The sequence below is a fragment of the Chionomys nivalis genome, chromosome 21, assembly GCF_950005125.1.
Source record: "Chionomys nivalis chromosome 21, mChiNiv1.1, whole genome shotgun sequence".
In the NCBI taxonomy this organism is placed as follows: domain Eukaryota; kingdom Metazoa; phylum Chordata; class Mammalia; order Rodentia; family Cricetidae; genus Chionomys; species Chionomys nivalis.
Window position 1 is genome coordinate 22,912,811 of NC_080106.1, and position 19,323 is coordinate 22,932,133.

General features: G+C 42.8%; 1 protein-coding gene across 1 annotated transcript in view; it reads left to right on the forward strand.

The window, feature by feature from the left end:
- The window catches only part of Tango6 (transport and golgi organization 6 homolog), a 169,836-nt gene that overhangs the window by 19,092 nt on the left and 131,421 nt on the right, over positions 1–19,323 (forward strand). The window contains exons 7-10 of the mRNA XM_057754076.1: positions 22–104; positions 10,762–10,874; positions 12,631–12,807; positions 17,351–17,480. Coding sequence (XP_057610059.1) covers positions 22–104; positions 10,762–10,874; positions 12,631–12,807; positions 17,351–17,480 — 503 coding nt within the window. The remainder of the gene's footprint in view (positions 1–21; positions 105–10,761; positions 10,875–12,630; positions 12,808–17,350; positions 17,481–19,323) is intronic.

Consider the following 19,323-nt stretch of genomic DNA (forward strand, 5'->3'; position numbering starts at 1 on the left):
TACTTTTGTTTGTTTTCAAAGAGATTCCAGAGAGTAACATGGTGCCAGGAACTATTTTGGTGACTGAGGAAGAACTTAGTCGATGTATTGAAGATGTATTTAAGGTTGGTAATTCAAGTTGATGATGTTGCTAGTTAAATGTTCATACTTAGTGTTTGAAGACCTTTTGTTTTTGGAAACTCCTGACTTTGAACAATACCTCCTGCTAGCAACGATCTGCATCTGTAATTTTGCCTTTTAACAAGAATTTCAAGAGTTTGGATGAGTAGAGGCTGCTGGAGAAAGGGCTCAGCTGGTAAAAACATATGCTGTATACTGCTTTTACAGTTCAGTTCCCAGAACCTGTGTCAGTTGGTTCACAACTGCCTATAATTCCAGTTCCAGGGAATCCAGTACCTCTGAGCTCTTCAGGCACCTGAACATACCCACATACCGAGACACACACATACACATAATTAAAAATAATAAATCTAGCTGGGCAGTGGTGGTGCATGCCTTTAATCCCAGCACTCGGGAGGCAGAGGCAGGCAGATCTCTGTGAGTTCAAGGCCAGCTTGGTCTACAAGAGCTAGTTCTAGGACAGGCTCAAAAAAAAAAAAAAACAGCAAAAAAACAAACAGGGGTGGCGGGATGGCTTTTATTTTGTTTTAAATTTTACATATGGCACTAATAAATTTGTAGATATAAAAATGTGTGCTTAAAAATTAAAAAATCAGTTGTGCATGGTGGCTCACATCACATCTTTAATTTACCCAGCCCTTTGGAAGCAGAGGCAGCCCAATCTCTGTGAATTCAAGGTCAGCCTGGTCTGCTAAGTGAATTCCAGCCCAGCCAGTGCTACACCGTGATCTCAAACCCACAGCCCCAACCAAACCCAAAAACAAACAACAACAATGAAGACCCTTTCCACTAGGAAAGTCAGCCATCAGTTTTCTGTAGGTGCTGAGTCTGACCCACACTGCTGTGAAGCAGGGACATTGCAGACGGTAATTGCTCCCTGCAATTTTTGGCAGCCCAGCTGCAGTTGGAAGACAGAGGAAATGTGTATGCTGGAAGAAGATAGTAAACACTGTGTGGAATTTAGCAACAAAGGGAGTGTAATCTTTATTAACATTCTGCTAATACTAAATTATAGAGTAGAGTTTACACGCAGGAAATGAGGAAGGCATCTGGAAAGCGTGACTTGATCCAGCCACTTGATGGGTAACAAGAGGCTGTTTAGCTTCTAAGAGGCATCTGGGAACATTTCCAGCTGTTTTTTCTCTCCATTCCTTCTGCTCACAGATTTGCTGAGATAAAATCCACACAATCAGTTTAAAGTGTACAGTTCAGGCTTATGCACCCATGATCACAGTGTAATTCTAGAAAATCTTTCCCCGAGAGAAGCCATTAGCTAGCATTCCTCACTCTCCACCCACCCTTTGCCCTAGGCAACCACTCTGTAGGTTCACCTAAAGAAAACCGCACAGTATGTGCTCTCAGCATGATGTTTTTCCTCTAAGGCAGGATCTCACCTACATGCAGTCCAGGCTAGCCTTGACTTTATTGTATCTTCTGACACCCTTATCTTGATCAGCCTTTCCTTTCCTTTCCTTTCCTTTCCTTTCCTTTCCTTTCCTTTCCTTTCCTTTCCTTTCCTTTCCTTTCCTTTCCTTTCCTTTCCCCTTTTGAAAATACAGAATACATTTTTTACAATAATTTCAGTGTCTTTGTGTTCTAATTCTACTCTCTTTAGAAATTTTGTGTGTGTGTGTATATATGGGTGTTTTGCCTGCGCATGTCTGTGTACCACATGCATGCAGTGCCCTTGGAGGCCAGTAGAGGGCATCAGATTCCCGGGGTCTGGAATTAGGAATGGTTGTTCCAGGAACTGAACTCAGGTGCTCTTCTCCCTTTGAGTAGTCAGTCTACTTTTGAGGGAATCAACCTCCTTTTGGAGGGGTCAATCCTATTGATTTCCTTTTTTTTATCCCCCCGAGACAGGGTTTCTCTGTGTTGCTTTGGAGAAACTCTCTCTATAGACCAGGTTGGCCTCGAACTCATAGAGCTCTGCCTGCTTCTGCCTCCTGAGTATTGGTATTAAAGGTGTGAGCCATCACCACCCAGCCCCTTGATTTCTTTCTTTCTTTCTTTCTTTCTTTCTTTCTTTCTTTCTTTCTTTCTTTCTTTTTTTTTTTTTTTTTGATTTTGGTTTTTGAGACAGGGTTTCTCTGTGTTGCCCAGCTGTCCTGGAACTCACTCTGTAGACCAGGCTGGCCTCAAATACGCCACCACTGCCTAGCTCTGATTGTGGCTTCTTCCTTCTTGCTTCCTTGCATGTCTACTGATTTTTTATGTATTTTGAGATATTATTACTGTCATGAAGTTCATTTTGGTTTGGTAGTGCTGGTGGGGCTATGACTCAGTCTCTCAGGCGTACTAGCCCAGCTGTGTGCCTGAGCACAAAGGACCAAGTGTCCCTTTGTCTCACTAGATAGCCCGGGTAGTCCTGAGCTTCCAGGACCAAGTGTCCCTTTGTCTCACTAGATAGCCCGGGTAGTCCTGAGCTCTTCTTCCACCTGCCTCAGCCTTCCTTCCAAGTGCTGGGATTGTAGACTGTGCCACCACATGTGGTGAATATGATTATTTAAGGCTTTCTGAAGGGATCTGGCATGTACCCCAGACTGACCTTTTACACTGTGTTTAAAAGGCAGGGATTGCCTGCGTATGTCCTCCTGAAAGCATTAACTTGGGGCTGGAGAGATGGCTGAGCGGTTGAGAGTACTCACTGCTCTTCTTGAGTACCCAGGTTCAAATACTAGCACCCATATGGCAGCTTACAACTGTCTGTAACACCCTCACACAAAATATACATGCAGGCAAAACACTGATACAAATAAATCATTTAAAAGCATTAAATTTGATTTTTAAAAGACTCAGCTCTTAACTCTCTGATTTTTAATTTTGTTTTGATTTTTTCTGGGCACATCCGGTAAGGGAAGACCTTTCTACGCTTGCACCCTTCTACAGTGGAGAGCAGGCACTTTGTGGTAGCTCTGGTGGGCCAGGCGGAGCGCCCTCAGTAGCCGTCTAGTGTAGTGATATTCCATTTGTATTTTAATAAATAAAGCTTCTCTGAAGACTAGAATGTAAAACAGCCACTCTAGTCAGCCATACAGGCCAGGCAGTGGTGGCACACACTATTAATCCTAGTAGCCATACTAGTTAGCCGTAGAGGCTGGGCAGTGGTGGTGCACGCCTTTAATCCTAGCACTAGAGAGGAATATAAGGCGGAATGAGACAGGAACTCACTCTCAGTGAGATTTCATAGAGGCAAGAGCTCCCTAGTGACTGGCTGCTTTGCTTTTCTGATCTTCAGGTTGAATCTCAATATCTGTCTCTGGGTTTTTATTATTTGTGCTACAATGTAGGTGCTAGATATTCACTTGTATTTCTTCTGAGGAATTCTCATTTCTATGCTCTTTGTGTCTTTCATCCTGCAAATTATGTATCTCCAGAAAGGACTAAGGGGCAGCTCAGGTCACTTTCGATTCACTCCCTTCTGAGTTTCTGGGGACCAGGCCCCACAGGGCTTGCATTCTTTTGTGCTCCTGGCAAAGTGATTTCATGCTTTCTTTGCCTGGGAGGTGAACAGGCCCGGGTGTCTCGTTAGTACAGGAAACTCACTGTGCTTTGCTCTTTGCACGTGTCCTGCTCTTTAGCAGACTGGCCACAACTCAGAGGGGAAAAGGGTTTTTCTGAAGCATTAACTATAGTGTTTCCCAAGGCTTCTGAAGAGTAGAAGAAAGGCAAGAAGATAGTTAATTCATTTATTTTGTATTTCCTCATTTCCATTTTATCTCTATTTCCAGACTCGGTGGATCTTAACTTTAATTATCCAAGTCGTTTCCCATCAAATGCAGCGAATTTCTAATTACAGTTGCTTTGTCAGATTGGGGGCATTTGACTCCTCTTTCTGAATTTTTAATTAGTCTTATAGAGAAAGTTGGGATCATAGAGAAACTTAGATGAGAAGGACCTTTAGAAAAAAATTTAGAATACCTATTTTTAAAAAATACAGACTTTATAATTGCTTCTTAGAATCTTTGGAGTCTAGCTTTAAGGATTCCTAAAGTTTTGAAAATTCAAGGATGCTTAAGTTGCATGTAAAAGAGTTTAGGATTTTCAGATAACCTAGGCATATCTTCCTATGTAATTTTTTTTTGTTTGTTTGTTTGGGATAGAGTCTTGTGTAGCTCAGACTGGCCTTCAACTCAGTATATAGCTGAGGATTACCTTGAATTTCTGACTCTCCTGCCTCTGCCTTTCAAGTGCTGGGATTACAGGTGCCCTGCACAGTGCCTGGTGTATGCCATGCTGGGTCTTGATCCCAAGGCTTTGTGCATTCTAGACAAGCACTCTACCACCTGAGCCACATCCTCAGCTCCTCTTTGTCTTGTTTTTGTTTTTAGGATAGGGTCTTTATAGCTCAGGATAACCTCAAACTCTCTATGTGGCTGAGACTGGCTTTGAACTCCTGTTCTCCCTGCTTTCACCTCCCAAGTTCTAGGACGACAGGAGTATGCCTCCATACCTGCCTTCCCTGCATATTTTATTTTATTTTATTTTATTTTTTTTTGGTTTTTTGAGACAGGGTTTCTCTGTGGCTTTGGAGCCTGTCCTGGAACTAGCTCTTGTAGACCAGGCTGGTCTCGAACTCACAGAGATCCGCCTGTCTCTGCCTCCCAAGTGCTGGGATTAAAGGCGTGCGCCACCACCGCCCGGCTCCCTGCATATTTTAAATCTTTGTGATACTTACAATACCTAGTACATTATAATGATACATAAATGGTTGTTCAACTTTATTTTAAAAAATTATTCATTTTTATTTTATCTGCATTGGTGTTTTGCCTGTGTGTAGCCTGTCGGGTCCTCTGGAACTGTAGTTACAGACAGTTGTGGGTCACTACATGGGTGCTGGGCATTTAACTTGGGTCCTTTGGAAGAGCAGTCAGTGCTCTTAACTGCTGAGCTAACTTTCCAGCCCCATCAGGGAGCTGTCTGTATATATTCAGTACATATGCAACCCACCCCCTAATGTTTCAGTCTGTGGTTGAAACTACAAATACACAGTCCATATATATGGAAATCTGATTTTCTTTTTTTATTTCAATCTCTCCTTCCATTTTTTCCCCTCCCCACTCTCCATCTCTCCTTCCCTTTTCTTTTTGTTTTTGTTTTCGAGACATTTGTTACAATTGATGAGCTTACATTGACACATCAATATTACTTTAATCCACAGTTTATAGTAGATTCCACTCTTGAACTTTTTTTTTTGTTTTTTTTTTTTGTTTTTTTCGAGACAGGGTTTCTCTGTGGCTTTGGAGCCTGTCCTGGAACTAGCTCTGTAGACCAGGCTGGTCTCGAACTCACAGAGATCCACCTGCCTCTCCCTCCCAAGTGCTGGGATTAAAGGGTGCTGGGATTAAAGGCGTGCGCCACCACCGCCCGGCTGATATTGTACATTTTATGAGTTTTCATAAATTAACTTTTCATTTTATAAAAAAGAAAGGAGGCTGGAGAAATGGTTCAGTGGTTAAGAGTACTGGTTGCTTTTTTTTTTTTTTTTTAATAGTTTTTCAAGAAAGGGTTTCTCTGTGTAGCCTTGGATATCCTGGAACTCTATAGACCAGGCTGACCTAGAACTCATAGAGATCTGCCTGTCTGCCTTCCAATTGCATACTGGTTGCTCTTACAGAGAACCCAGGTTCAGTTCCCAACATCCACATGGTGGCTCACATGTGTCTGTAGCTCCAGTTCCAGGAGACTGGATGCCTACTTCTGACCTCTGTGGGTACCAGCATGTACTTGGTATATTGATCTATGTATATGTAGAAAAACTGCTCATATACATAAAATAATTCTAAAAAAATGTGTTTTAAAAATAACAAAATCTCCAAAGTTCAAGTGATTTCTTCCAGCGCTCACAGAAATAATATAATAATTTCCCCACCGTGTGTGTGTGTGTGTGTGTGTGTGTGTGTGTAAAACCAAGTATTTGTATGTGGTATGAATTGAAGGAGTTTAAAGGCTTTCTAGGGGAATGATTCCAGCCGTGATTGAACTAATTTGATTGAAGCCAAGGGCCAACAGATGTGTGGTTTAAAGCTGTGGGGGTTGCAGATGTTGGGTTGTCAGGTCTGGTGCAGTGTAGTGGACATGCCAGGTCCTCCAAACATGTGGGTTCTCCTCTGACATCGTGAAGGACTTAACTATGTGCCTCTAGCTGACATATTTACCCTTTGAGTTGTAGGGATGAAAAGGTAACTTTTTTGTCTGTTTTGAGATGTGGTCTCACGTAGTCAGGCTGGCCTTAAACTCCTGGTCCTCATGGGGCTGGAGAGATGGCTCAGAGGTTAAGAACATTGCCTGCTCTTCCAAAGGTCCTGAGTTCAATTCCCAGCAACCACATGGTGGCTCACAACCATCTATAATGGGGTCTGGTGCCCTCTTCTGGCCTTCAGGCATACACACAGACAGAATATTGTATACATAATAAATAAATAAATATATAAAAAAAAAACTCCTGGTCCTTTTCCCTCCGCTTCCCAAGTGCTGTGCTGGTTTGATAAGCATGTGCCTCCATGCCCGGTGAAATAAGGTAACTTTTGATAGGTTCATAGCATACTGTAGCTAGCACATAAGTGCTCAGAAAACTGTCAGTTCCTTTTTGGCTCAAAGAAACTCTTTTAAAAAAAGACTGTTTTAGGCAATATGTTCTGAAAGCTTTCACAGTGCAAAGTACTTGCTATATTAGGTAACAGCCTTGTTCTTTTTCTTCTCATATGTCTTAATTAAACTCAGCAAGTGCATTAGAAGTTCTGGAATGCCACTGTCAAAGGGTCTCTGTGCTTGCAGGCAAGGACAGCATTTGTCTAACCTAGTCTTTAACAGGTAAAAATCAAGATCCAGCATGTCTCAAATTTCAATGTTTTATTCAGTCTTTTATTCATCTCAATTCTATCTGGTTCTGAGTATCCCCATCATGATTTATTAAGAGGAGGCCATACATTAGGACAACAGTTTCATTTATTGTAGTCTCAATTTTAAAAGCATAAAATTAAACTTACATTTGTATGTAGCTAAGCATTTTATTTAAAACATGAACTATCATAATTGGCCCTTATGCCAAAAACTTAATACCTAGGGGCTGGTGAGATGGCTCAAAAGTTAAGAGTACTGACTGTTCTTCCAGAGGTCCTGGAGTTCAATACCCAGCAACCACATGGTGGCTCATAACCATCTATAATGAGATCTGATGCTGTCTTCTGGTATGCAGGCAAAATGCAAACAGAATACTGTATATACAATAATTAAATTTAAAAAAATAACCAAGCTAATACCTGTATGATAAGTGTAAAAGCTGAGACAGAGGGGCTGGAGAGATGGCTCAGCAGTTAAGCACACTGGCTGCTCTTGGAGAAGACCTGTGCTTGATTCCCAGCACCCACCATCATGTCTCCCAACAGTCTGCAATTCTAGTCTCAGGGATCAAGACCCACTTCTGACTTCCTCAAGTACTGGCACATATGTGGTGCATATACGTGGATCCAGGCAAACACTCTTAAAGAAAAAAACCACTATACCTGGCTTTTTTTTTTTTTTTAATTTTTTACTGTGAATTTTCTAATGCTCCTGAGTCCGTCTCCCCCATGCTGGGAATAAAGAAGGTGCTACCACACAAAGTTTCTGTGCTATGCTGGGGATGAAATCATCCATGAATTCCCACATGCCAGGCAAGCATTCTAGCAACTTAGCTACATTCCCCAGTCACCTCTATCAAACCTATGGTTATAGACTACTCAACAAGTCCTTAACAGAATTAAGAACCTCAGCTTCAGCCAGGCAGTGATGGTGCACACCTTTAATCCCAGCACTTGGAAGGCAAGACAGGTGCTGTGAGTTCAATTACTGTGAGTTCAAGGCCAGCCTGGTCTACAGAGTGAGTCCAGGACAGGATCCAAAGCTACAGAGAAACCCTGTCTTAGGGAGAAAAAGAAAAGAACCTCAGCTTTAGAAGGCTACAGTAGTATTTTCTACCAAGGAAGCCTGACAGATGTAGATTTGGGCTTAGTACATGAAAGAATACTATTGATGTTGGAAAAGATATGACAATCATGTATATATCAAGCAGAAGCATTGAATTCTTTGAAATATCAAAGATATATCATTTATCAACTTGAGCCAAAAGGGACATTGTCTCTAAATCTTTCTACTTTGAAGAATATTGCTATATTTATATTCTTATTTTTTGTTATAATCCTTCCCTTTACCTAGTGGTTGCTTTCTGTCTTCCCCATGGGAATATAAGCTTCTTCAAAGCTGACTTTGTTCATCCTTGTATTCATAGCACACCAAGCTTGCTTAGCATTTAACTGGCACCTAGTATATATTTGCTGAGCCTTTGTATAAAATTAAATAATGTATTTGTATAAATAGCTGTACAAGTTTTTTTCTAAATAGAAAAATCATTGATTTCTTAAGAGTTTTAGGATCAACAAAAATACATTCCTCTGAGAAATTTGCTTGGTTGAGGCTATGTTAAAGTTTGAGTCCAGGGTATAATCATGGGGAAGGGCATGTTTAGCATGCTTGAGGGCCTGGGTTCAATCTCCTGCACTGCAAAAAAATAAAATTTAAAGTATGTTGGCCGTATACAGCCATCAAAGATGCTGGTGCGGAAGGATGGCTCTGCAGCACTTACCTCTGAGAACACAGGCTCCAGAGCCAGACAATAGGCCCTTGGGTTATTTGGGAGATCCCTTCTTTTACCTCCTGTAGTCGGTGATGCTGTAATTAGGCCTGCATATTACCTCTGAACATAGCCCTACAAGGCCCTTCATTTGCAGCTTATGGAAATTAGATCATGCACAGGAAGCGAGCTCCTTAGTTATAAGGCTCCACAGAGGAATCAGGAGGCGTGAGGAGTGGGAAATTAGAGTTCATCTAGAGGGACAGGGTTTGCTGGAAAAACAGATTTTTTCATTCTACACGGGGCCTCTATAAGCTTTCATCTCTCAGAAATAGCTTTGATTTGTACCCACAGCATTCAGTTTCCCTGTTCTTTAAATAAAGCTGCTAAAACTAACAGGGAAAGTTTATATATGCATATACAGTGTGTGTGTGTGTGCGCGCGCGCACGTGTGATATGTAGCCATAGCTGGCCTGGAATTTACTATATATTCAAGACTATACTGTACTATGTATACTATATAAACATCTCTGTCTCCTAAGTACTAGGGTTCAGGCATTTGCCACCATGTCCAGCTTCAAATTATTGTAATTTTTTAAAAATACTGAAGTAATTATTACATTTACTTTTTGTGCATTATATGTCTGTGTACCTGCTCATGGGTATATATGTACATGTCTGTGCATACACATACAGAGGCCAGAGATCAGTGTTGGTTGTCATCCAGAGAGATAGGGTCTTCACTAAACTGGGGCTCATCGAGTTGGGTAGACTGACTGGTCAGTGAGCCCCGGGGATACTCCTGTCTCTGCCTCCTAGCTCAGTGTTAGAGGCACCATATGGCTATGCCCAGTTTTTTTTTTTTTGGTTTTTTGAGACAGGGTTTCTCTGTGTAACAGTCCTAGCTGTTCTGGAACTAGCTCTTGTAGACCAGGCTGGCCTTGAACTCACAGGGATTCGTGGGCCTCTGCCTCCCGAGTGCTGGGATTAAAGGCGTGTACCACCATGGCCTGGCCTCAGCTTTTTATGTGGGTGCTTGTGTTCTCACAACAACTGCTCTACTGACTGAGTCATCTCCCCAACACCAACTCTCTCTCTCTCTCTCTCTCTCTCTCTCTCTCTCTCTCTCTCTCTCTCTCCCTCAAAGACTTAAAGATGATTGCTATGTAGCCCAGGTTAACCTGGAACTTGCTGTGTACACCAGGCTGGCCTAAAACTTTCAGTGATCTTCCTGATTCTGCTGATTCTGCCTTGGTGGTGCTGGGATTATAGACACGAGCCATAATGCCCCCTCTACCTGCCTCTGCCTCCTGAGTGCTGGGATTAAAGGCGTGTTCCACCATTGCCTGGCAATTAAGATATAGTTTCTTACTATAGCTCTGGCTGGCCTCACACTCACAGCAGTCCCTTGCCTTGGTCTTCTGAATGCTGGGATTTTTGGATGTGAGTTACCATGAGCAAATCTTTTGAGCATTTCTTGACTTGGAGAGAATAGAGCTGCCATATAGCATCATAGTTTGGAAGTGATGAACCACAGTGAACTGTTTTGTTTCTACTCTAGGTTTTGTTCAATTTTCCTTCTCTTTCAGCTCTGAGGACTTAGTCCAGCACAGGCCCTACTACTGAGTTCAAGGCTCTGTCCTTCAGACTGGTTTTTAGTTTTCCTATTTGATAATAGTTACTATTGATCAGCCTTCAGCCGCAGGACAGTTACTGTACAGATCACAGTAGACTCATCAGGAGACACAGAGGCAACCAGAAGCTGGGAAGGAAAGGGGTCAGGAAATGGGTGAATTCCCGACTTTGGGCTGTTTTTCAGTCTGTCAGTGAGAGAAAGCGCTGGATTCACATCTTGCTGCTTTCAGCCAACATGGTTCTCTTGCCAGGTTCAGCATAGGTGTGGACACTAGAACTGTGCACCTTAGGAGAAAGTTCTGTGTAAGATAAGCTCCAAGTTCTGTGGAAGGCTGGTGTTGCGTTGTTGTTGCTCTGGCTGATCATGGTTTGTCTCGTCATGTTCTTGTGTCTAGGTGTATGTAGTGGCAAACGAGCCTCTCCCAGTATTGCTGGACGCCCTGCTTCCGCTCCTCAGGGTGATCTTTTCTCTCTACTGTTTTACCAGTCAGAGTGTGTCTCACGTAAGGTAAGCAAACAGAATTTATTTGCTTATAATTAGAATCCCATTTGTTTATAAACAGTGAAGTTTAAATTAGGGTGCTATTTTCTTTCAAAGGTAGGAAGATGTTTGGGGATTCTCTCACTCATTTAACACAGAAAAGAACAAGGATTTTTACAGGTTTAGGGGAATTGGATGTAGTTTTGGGGATGATTTTCTGTAGTCTGTTCTAAACAGCAGAAATGAAAGGTGTTTCCATGGGTAAATATGCCGTTGTTTGGGCAGTAAGAAATGCTGTATTTACTGTTTCTGGGAAGGAGGAATCCGGTGATGGATTATAATTTCCTGGTGGAGTGCTGGAGAACAAGTCTGAAAAGTCTGCATGTGAATTTAGTATATTGTAGTTTAGCCTGAATTTGGCATTAAAGATGCAGAGTTTTCATTCTAAAAGGAAGGGGCTTCTCAGTCTTCCAGTAAAGTAACTTTTCTGTGTTACTTTAAAACTGATTCATGCCTGGCAGTGGCGATGCACGCTTTTAATCCCAGCACTTGGGAGGCAGAGACAGGAGGATCTCTGAGTTTGAGGTCAACCTGGTCTATAAGAGCTAGTTCCAGGACAGGCTCCAAAGCTACACAGAAATCCTGTCTCCAAAACCAAAACCAACCAAACAAACAAAACTGATTCATTTAGGGGTGGGGGAGATGACTCTGGTGTAGGAGACATGATTGCTAATGTAGAAGACCCTGCTTCGATTCTCAGCACCCACATGGTGACTAACAACTGTAACTCCCATTCCTGGGGATCTGATGCTGTCTTTTGGCCTCCACTGAGCACTGCATGAATATAGTGTACAGACATACATGCAGGCAAAACATTCATACACATAAGATTAAAGAAACAAGTTAATTTTAAAAAATATTTATTTTGTATTACCTGTTTTCAGTTATTTGTGGCATTTCTCTCACATGGTAAGAGTTTATAGTTACATCCTTCCTGAAGTCTACAGAATTTTGATTTGGGGCAGGCTGAGAATATACCTCAGTGGTAAAACACGTGCCTGAAATGCATGAGACCCTTAGATTTGACCGTTAGCACTACAGAGAAAAAAGAAAAGCAAACAAAACCTTGCAGGTTCTGATATGCAGCAGTAGTACTTCTTTTCTGGGTTCCTTGAACAGGATGTATCCTGGAGTCCCTAGCACAGTTCTGGCAAACAGTAAGCTCAATAACTCATAGCAATCATTAGCATGTTTGCTAATAGTGAAGAAAGGTACTCACCCTGTATTTATGACTTTAGGCATGTGTAACCGTGCCCAGCCTAAAAGTAAAAATCTTTAAAAAACCTCTAGCACTGTTGCAATCTCATCAAAGACTGACAAGGAGGGTGCCTGTATCAGTTCTAGCCCTTTGTACTAAGGTATGCTATTTCTTGGCCACCAGCTGTTGAGACCCTGAGAATAATTCTTTTTTAGTGCATGCTTTCATTCATAGTGTCTTAGCACAAGTAGAGCACACTTGAAGTAAAAAAATAATAATAACACAATGCTCGTGTGGCAACCAGAGCTGCTTCTAGAGCCAACGGTTAGGCTGTCCCTGGGTGACTTCCAGGGCATTTGTACTCGGAAATTTGAAGGATCCACGCTTCCTTCTCCTGCGTGTCAGCAGCCAGTGACGGGGTAGCATTTGGGAACCTGACAGTTTTTCTTTCTTTTTCTGAATAGCTTGTTAGCTGCATGGAGTATGATGACAGGCTCATTCATTCATAACTGCTTTTTCTGCCAGGTCGCTTTGCCAAGAGATCTTGTTATGGATTCTGGTGAATCTGGAAAGGAAGAAGGCAATTGCCAGCCTGAAAGGATTCTCGGGGTTGGACAGAGCTGTGCCCTCCCTCCATCCTCAGTGTCGGTTTAGAGCTGCCATGCACGGTGGCGCTGTGATTACTGTCCAAGAGACCGTTAGGTGAGCTCACCCACCCACCCTCTGATGTCAGGCCTGATAGAATTTTATATATTACATTGTTCTGCGAGGCAACCACTAAGGGGCGCTGCTGGAAAGGAAACCAGAAACAGGCAGCCAAGGCACTTGCTGTTTATGATCGGTAAAGAAACCAGAGCCTTAAATGACCCTCTGGGTGTTATTCCAAGGTGCCAGCTAACAGTAGGTGCGGTTTACTGGAGCCTCACAGCTCCACATCACAGCAAGCCCAGCTACGGCTCACTGTTTGCCGTTGAGCCAGAGCAAAGGGCAGCTCACGTACCACTGTAACACCAGAGCAATCCAGTTCTGTTTCTGACTCAAAAAGCAATATGGTTTTGTATGCCTTTAGTGATTTTTTTTTAAGTTAAAAAATTATTTATCCATTTATTTTATATGTATGGTGTTTTGTCTGTATGTGCAGCAGAGAGTGTCTAATCCCCTGGAACCTGAGTTACAGATGGTTATGAGCCACAGTGTGGATGTTGGGAATCAAACCCAGGACCTCTGGAAGAGCTCTTAACTGCTGAACCATCTCTCTTGCCCCCTCTCCAGCCTTATTCCTAAGGGAAATTGTTCCTAAGGGAAATTGTTTGATTACTGAAGTTGGTAATTTTTTTAAAATATTTATTTATTATGTATACAATATTCTGTCTGTGTGTGTTTGCAGACCAGAAGAGGGCAGCAGACCTCGTTACAGATGGTTGTGAGCCACCATGTGGTTGCCGGGAATTGAACTCATGACCTTTGGAAGAGCAGGCAATGCTCTTAACCACTGAGCCATCTCTCCAGCCCCAAGATTTATTTGTTTTATGTATGAGTGCTTTATCTGCATGTATGATTTTATGCCAGAGGAGCACACCAGGTCTTATTATAGATGGTTGTGAGCCACCACGTGGTTGCTGGGAATTGAACTCAGGACCTCTGGAAGAGTAGCCAATGCTCTTAACCTCTGAGCCACCTCTCCTGCCCCTGAAGTTGGTAATTTTATAATGAGGTTTGATTTTCATAAGAATGGATTGGAAAGTACTTACTAGGCTGGGCAGTGGTGGCACAAGCCTTTAATCCTAGCATTCTGGAGGCAGAGGTAGGATCTGAGTTCAAGGTCAGCCTGATCTATAGAGCTAATTCCAGGACAGCCAGAACCACACAGAGAAACCCTGTCTGGAAAAACAAAACAAACAACCAAACAAAAAGTACTTAATACATCTTAGTAGAGTGGATAGTTTGTTTCTACAACATCTCCTAAGTATTTTATTTTCCTGGCGCTGGAGATTGACATGCATAGAAAGCAATTGAGCTGTGCTCCCAGCCCTGCAAGTCTGTACTTCACATTGTTTCCACTGTGTGATGATCTGTGGAGGAGGACGCTGTTTTCTCAACCTAAGCTTCTGTTGGCTGGAGACATGTAGTATGCCACTGGAGACATGTAGTATGCCACTGGAGGCATGTAGTATGCCACTGGAGACATGTAGTATGTCACTGGAGACATGTAGTATGTCACTGGAGACATGTATGTCACTGGAGACATGTAGTATGTCACTGGAGACATGTATGTCACTGGAGACATGTAGTATGTCACTGGAGACATGTAGTATGTCACTGGAGACATGTAGTATGTCACTGGAGACATGTAGTATGCCACTGGCCAGCTGCTCCCTTCTGGTCACATGGAAAGTGTGGCTCTTGGTAGAAGTGCTTAAATTTAACTTTATATTCATGATTAACTCGGTGAAAATGTAAAACATACACTGAATATGATAGACAGGGAAAATAGAGAAAAACATAATATTAAAGTAGAATTATCAGACTGATGGAAGCTTCCTGAGAACCATTGAATATTAGCAGGTCTATTAACTGAGCCCATTGAATATGAGTTTAAAAGTATTTGGCTTGTTTAATTAGTACACGCATATATGAAAACCCAGTTCTCATTGAAACTATTATTTTACTTCCTGGCGAGAATATAGTTAGTAACCAGTGATTAAATGAATATCTACTGCCAGAAGCAACCACTCCTTAAAATTTGGGTGTCTGTTCCAGTAAGGGGTACAGCCCTTTTGGCATTGTAGCATACACCAAAAAAAAAAAAAAGGTTACATGAACACCTGGGTTTAAAAAAGAAAAATGCCCATTGACACTTAAAACAGTCAGAATTTCCAAAAGATTGAAAACTGTGTGTATGTGTGTGCGTGTATGTATATGTGTGTGTGTATTGTGTGTGTGTGTTGGCAGGGCAGGGCAGGCAACTTGATCTGTTTCACTTTCTCTCTGCCATTAGCCTAGCAGAAGTTTCAAATAAGAAGTTGTTTTAAAGAAATTTTAGCTGGGTGGTGGTGGTGCACGCCTTTAATCCCAGCACTTGGGAGGCAGAGGTAGGGGGATCTCTGTGAGTTCGAGGCCAGCCTGGTCTAATGAGACTCTGTTTCTGTTTTTTGTTTGTTTGTTGTCTTGTTTTCCAAGACAGGGTTTCTCTGTAGCTTTGGAGCCTGTCCTGGAGCTTACTCTGTAGGATTAATGACTGAGACCCTGGGCATAGTGGTGCACACCTTTAATCCTAGCACTTGGGAGGCAGAGGCAGGCAAATTTCTGTGAGTTCAAGGCCAACCTTGTCTACAGAAAGAGTTCCAGGACAGGTAGGACTATTACACAGAGAAACCCTGTCTCAAAAAACAAACAAACAAAACCCCAAAAGATAAACAGACAAAAACAAAAAAACCCAACTCTATATGAGCACTTATATATGACTTTAGAACTAGATTTTTACTTTGTTTGTTTGTCTTAATTTATTTATTTTTATGCATATGAGAGTTCTACCTACATGTACACTTTTATGCCAAAAGAGGGCCTCAGACCCCACTAGAGATAGTGGTGAGGCACCATTTGGTTGCTGGGAATTGAACTCACTGGAAGAGCAGTCAGTGCTCTTAACTGCTGAGCCATCTCTCCAACCCCTGTTTGTTTTTGAGATAGGCTTTTTCTGTGTAGCCCTGGCTGTCCTGGAACTCACTTTGTGGACCAGGCTGGTCTTGAATTTACAGAGAACCACCAGCTTCTGCCTCCTGACTGTTGGGATTAAAGGTGTGTGCCACCACCACTGGGCTTATACTTTTTTATTGTTGTGTTCGTTCACTTATTATAGCTTAGACTAGTCTTGAACTTACTATGTAGCCCAGGCTGGCCTCAAACTTGAAACAATCATCCTGTATCATCCCAAGTGTTGGGATTATAGGGATGAGCCACCACACCATTTTTTTTTTTTTTTTTTTTTTTTTTTTTTTTTTTTTGAGACAGGGTTTCTCTGTGGCTTTGGAGCCTGTCCTGGAACTAGCTCTGTAGACCAGGCTGGTCTCAAACTCACAGAGATCCGCCTGCCTCTGCCTCCCGAGTGCTGGGATTAAAGGCGTGCACCACCATCGCCCGGCACCAGCTTTCTTTTCTTTCTTTCTTTCTTTCTTTCTTTCTTTCTTTCTTTCTTTCTTTCTTTCTTTCTTTCTTTCTTTCTTTCTTTAGACACACGAGACATTTATTTATTTATTTATTTATTTATTTATTTATTATGTATGCAATGTTCTGTCTATGTGTATGTCTCAGGCCAGAAGAGGGCACCAGACCTCATTACAGATGGTTGTGAGCCACCATGTGGTTGCTGGGAATTGAACTCAGGACCTTTGGAAGAGCAGGCAATGCTCTTAACCGCTGAGCCATCTCTCCAGCCCCCATGAGACATTTTTTTGTTTTAAATTTTCAATGTTCATCCTGAAAGCCACTTCCTTCAGGAAGTGATACTAAGGTACTACAAAGTGTTGTACCTCTGCTTCTAATTAAGAAATACTTTGCATTCTTCAGCATGGAAATACAGGAAAATATTTTCAGGGTCTACCTAACGATGATCTACATGGAAATAGTGCTGTTTTACAAGGTTACTGTGAGGTTCTAGGCTTCTGAAGACTCAGTAGGTAGAGCACTTGTGCTCAGGCCTGAACCTGAGTTGATTCCTGGATCCCATAAGGTGTCAGGAAAGAACTGATTTCTGGGAATGGTCCTCTCACTTCACATGCAACTTTATGCCAAGGCACATATACCCCTGTAGTCACACATGTGCCCCTGTAGTCAGTCACACCTGTGCCTCTAGTCAGTCACACATGTGCCCCTGTAGTCAGTCACACATGTGCCCTGTAGTCAGTCACACCTGTGCCCCTGTAGTCAGTCACACCTGTGCCCCTGTAGTCAGTCACACCTGTGCCCCTGTAGTCAGTCACACCTGTGCCTCTAGTCAGTCACACATGTGCCCCTGTAGTCACACATGTGCTCTTGTAGTCACACATGTGCCCCGTAGTCAGTCACATATGTGCCCTGTTAATCACACATGTGCCTCTGTGGACACATGTACCCCAGTAGTAAGTCACACATGTGCGTCTGTACACACAAAAGAAAACAGACCTTTTAGAAAGAAAATGATGTTGGTTTCAAGCGGAAGCGCTGTGTTTGGCGACACTGATGTGAGACACTCTTCCCGGCGTTGCAGTGATGACGAAGATGAAGCCCTGTACCAGAAGGTGTCTTCGGAGCAGAGCCAGATTGAACATCTTGGGGACTTGCTGTCCCACTGCCAACAGTGTGGTTTGGCAGGAGACTTCTTCATCTTTTGTTTGAAGGTAGGCGCTCAGTCACATCTCTTCTTCATTCTGGGACAGCTGCAGGAAAGCCTTTGACTTTTTAAGGCATTCATACTTTTAGTCCTAAAATTTAGCTTCCAGTTTAGGGCAAATGAACAGAAGACAAAGAGTAATTCAGTTTCTGATAGCTTTGGAGTTGTCAAGAGAAGGACACATCAGTGGGACCGATGTGCTCTGTCTCCTTTGCTGGGTAGTTTGTACTGAGAGGTTAGACATGAACAAAGCAGCCTTGTTGATCTAGGAAAGAGTTAAGCTTTGCTCCGTGTTGACAGTAAGAACCCTTTTGAAGTTAATAGCAGGTTTTAGAGCCGCAGAGTAATCCCTTATCCTTTCTGACTGTTGTGCTGTCAGGTATTTGGAAAGGAGACAGCCGCACTGCCTCCCTCATTTCACTCTGCAGCCACTTGAAACCTTTTCCGTTTCTTGCCGAGTGCCTGTTGTGTTTCCTTTGGCCCTAATCTCTAGATGTACCCCATAACATTAGCCCTGCCTGATGTCTGCTGGAGACCGCCAGCTTTGCTTTTCCCACTTTCTCAAGCTGTCTGGGAATGCGAAGCTGACGTTTCTAGAACCTGCGATAGGGCTGTTTCTTTTCTGGGCTCTCTCACCTCCATGTTCACGCTCCCCTCCATCTCAGCCACATGCTCTACTTTCTAAGCAGAGGTTCTTTTATTTGTGTGCTTTGTTTCCAGCTGTCCTTTGGTTGAGAGCACTGGCTGCTCTTCTAGAGGGCCTGGGTTCAATTTCCAGCACCCACAGGGTGGCCTATAGCCCTCTGGAATCCAACACACACACACAAAGTATACGTTCATACATTCAGGCAAAACACTCTTACACATAGAAGAAAAAAAAATGAATCTTTTTTTTTGTAATGGTCCAAAGCAGCCAGGTGTGGTCGTACATATCTGTAATAGCAGCAGTCTGGAGTCAGAGGCAGAAAGAGGATTTTGAATTTCAGGCCAGCACAGGTTGCATAATGAGACAGTTTCCAAAAACAAAACAAAACGCTATCACACTACCAAATCAAAATACTTTATTCTAAACCCCAGTTTGATATTTTGTTTATTTGTTTGTTTCTTGAAGGGTCTCATGGCCTCAAACTGTCTAGCCAATGATGATCTTGAACTTCTGATCTTCTTGTCTCTACTTCCTGAGTGCTAGGATTACAGGCCTGTTTTATACAGTTCTAGGAATGGAACCTAGGGATTTTTGCATGCTAGGCAAGTATTCTGCCAGCTAAACTATATCCAGCTAACACAAGCCTCTTAAACTGTAGGTCATGACCCCAGGTGAGGTCACATAAGTGAATGTGGGTGGGGTGGGGGGGATCACAAAACATTTGTCAACACTAAAAGGTTTTTGACCACAAAATAACCAAAACTTAATTCAGAATCTGGTGGGGAATGAGCTCAGGCATTTCTGACAGCTCTTGCAGCACACAATGTCACTGAGGCCGTGGTTCTGAACACAGACCACTTGCCCTTTGCACAGTGCAGAACATCGTGTCAGCACACAATGTCACTGAGGCCGTGGTTCTGAACACAGACCACTTGCCCTTTGCACAGTGCAGAACATCGTGTCAGCACACAATGTCACTGAGGCCGTGGTTCTGAACACAGACCACTTGCCCTTTGCACAGTGCGGAACATCGTGTCAGCACACAATGTCACTGAGGCCGTGGTTCTGAACACAGACCACTTGCCCTTTGCACAGTGCGGAACATCGTGTCAGCACACAATGTCACTGAGGCCGTGGTTCTGAACACAGACCACTTGCCCTTTGCACAGTGCGGAACATCGTGTCAGCACACAATGTCACTGAG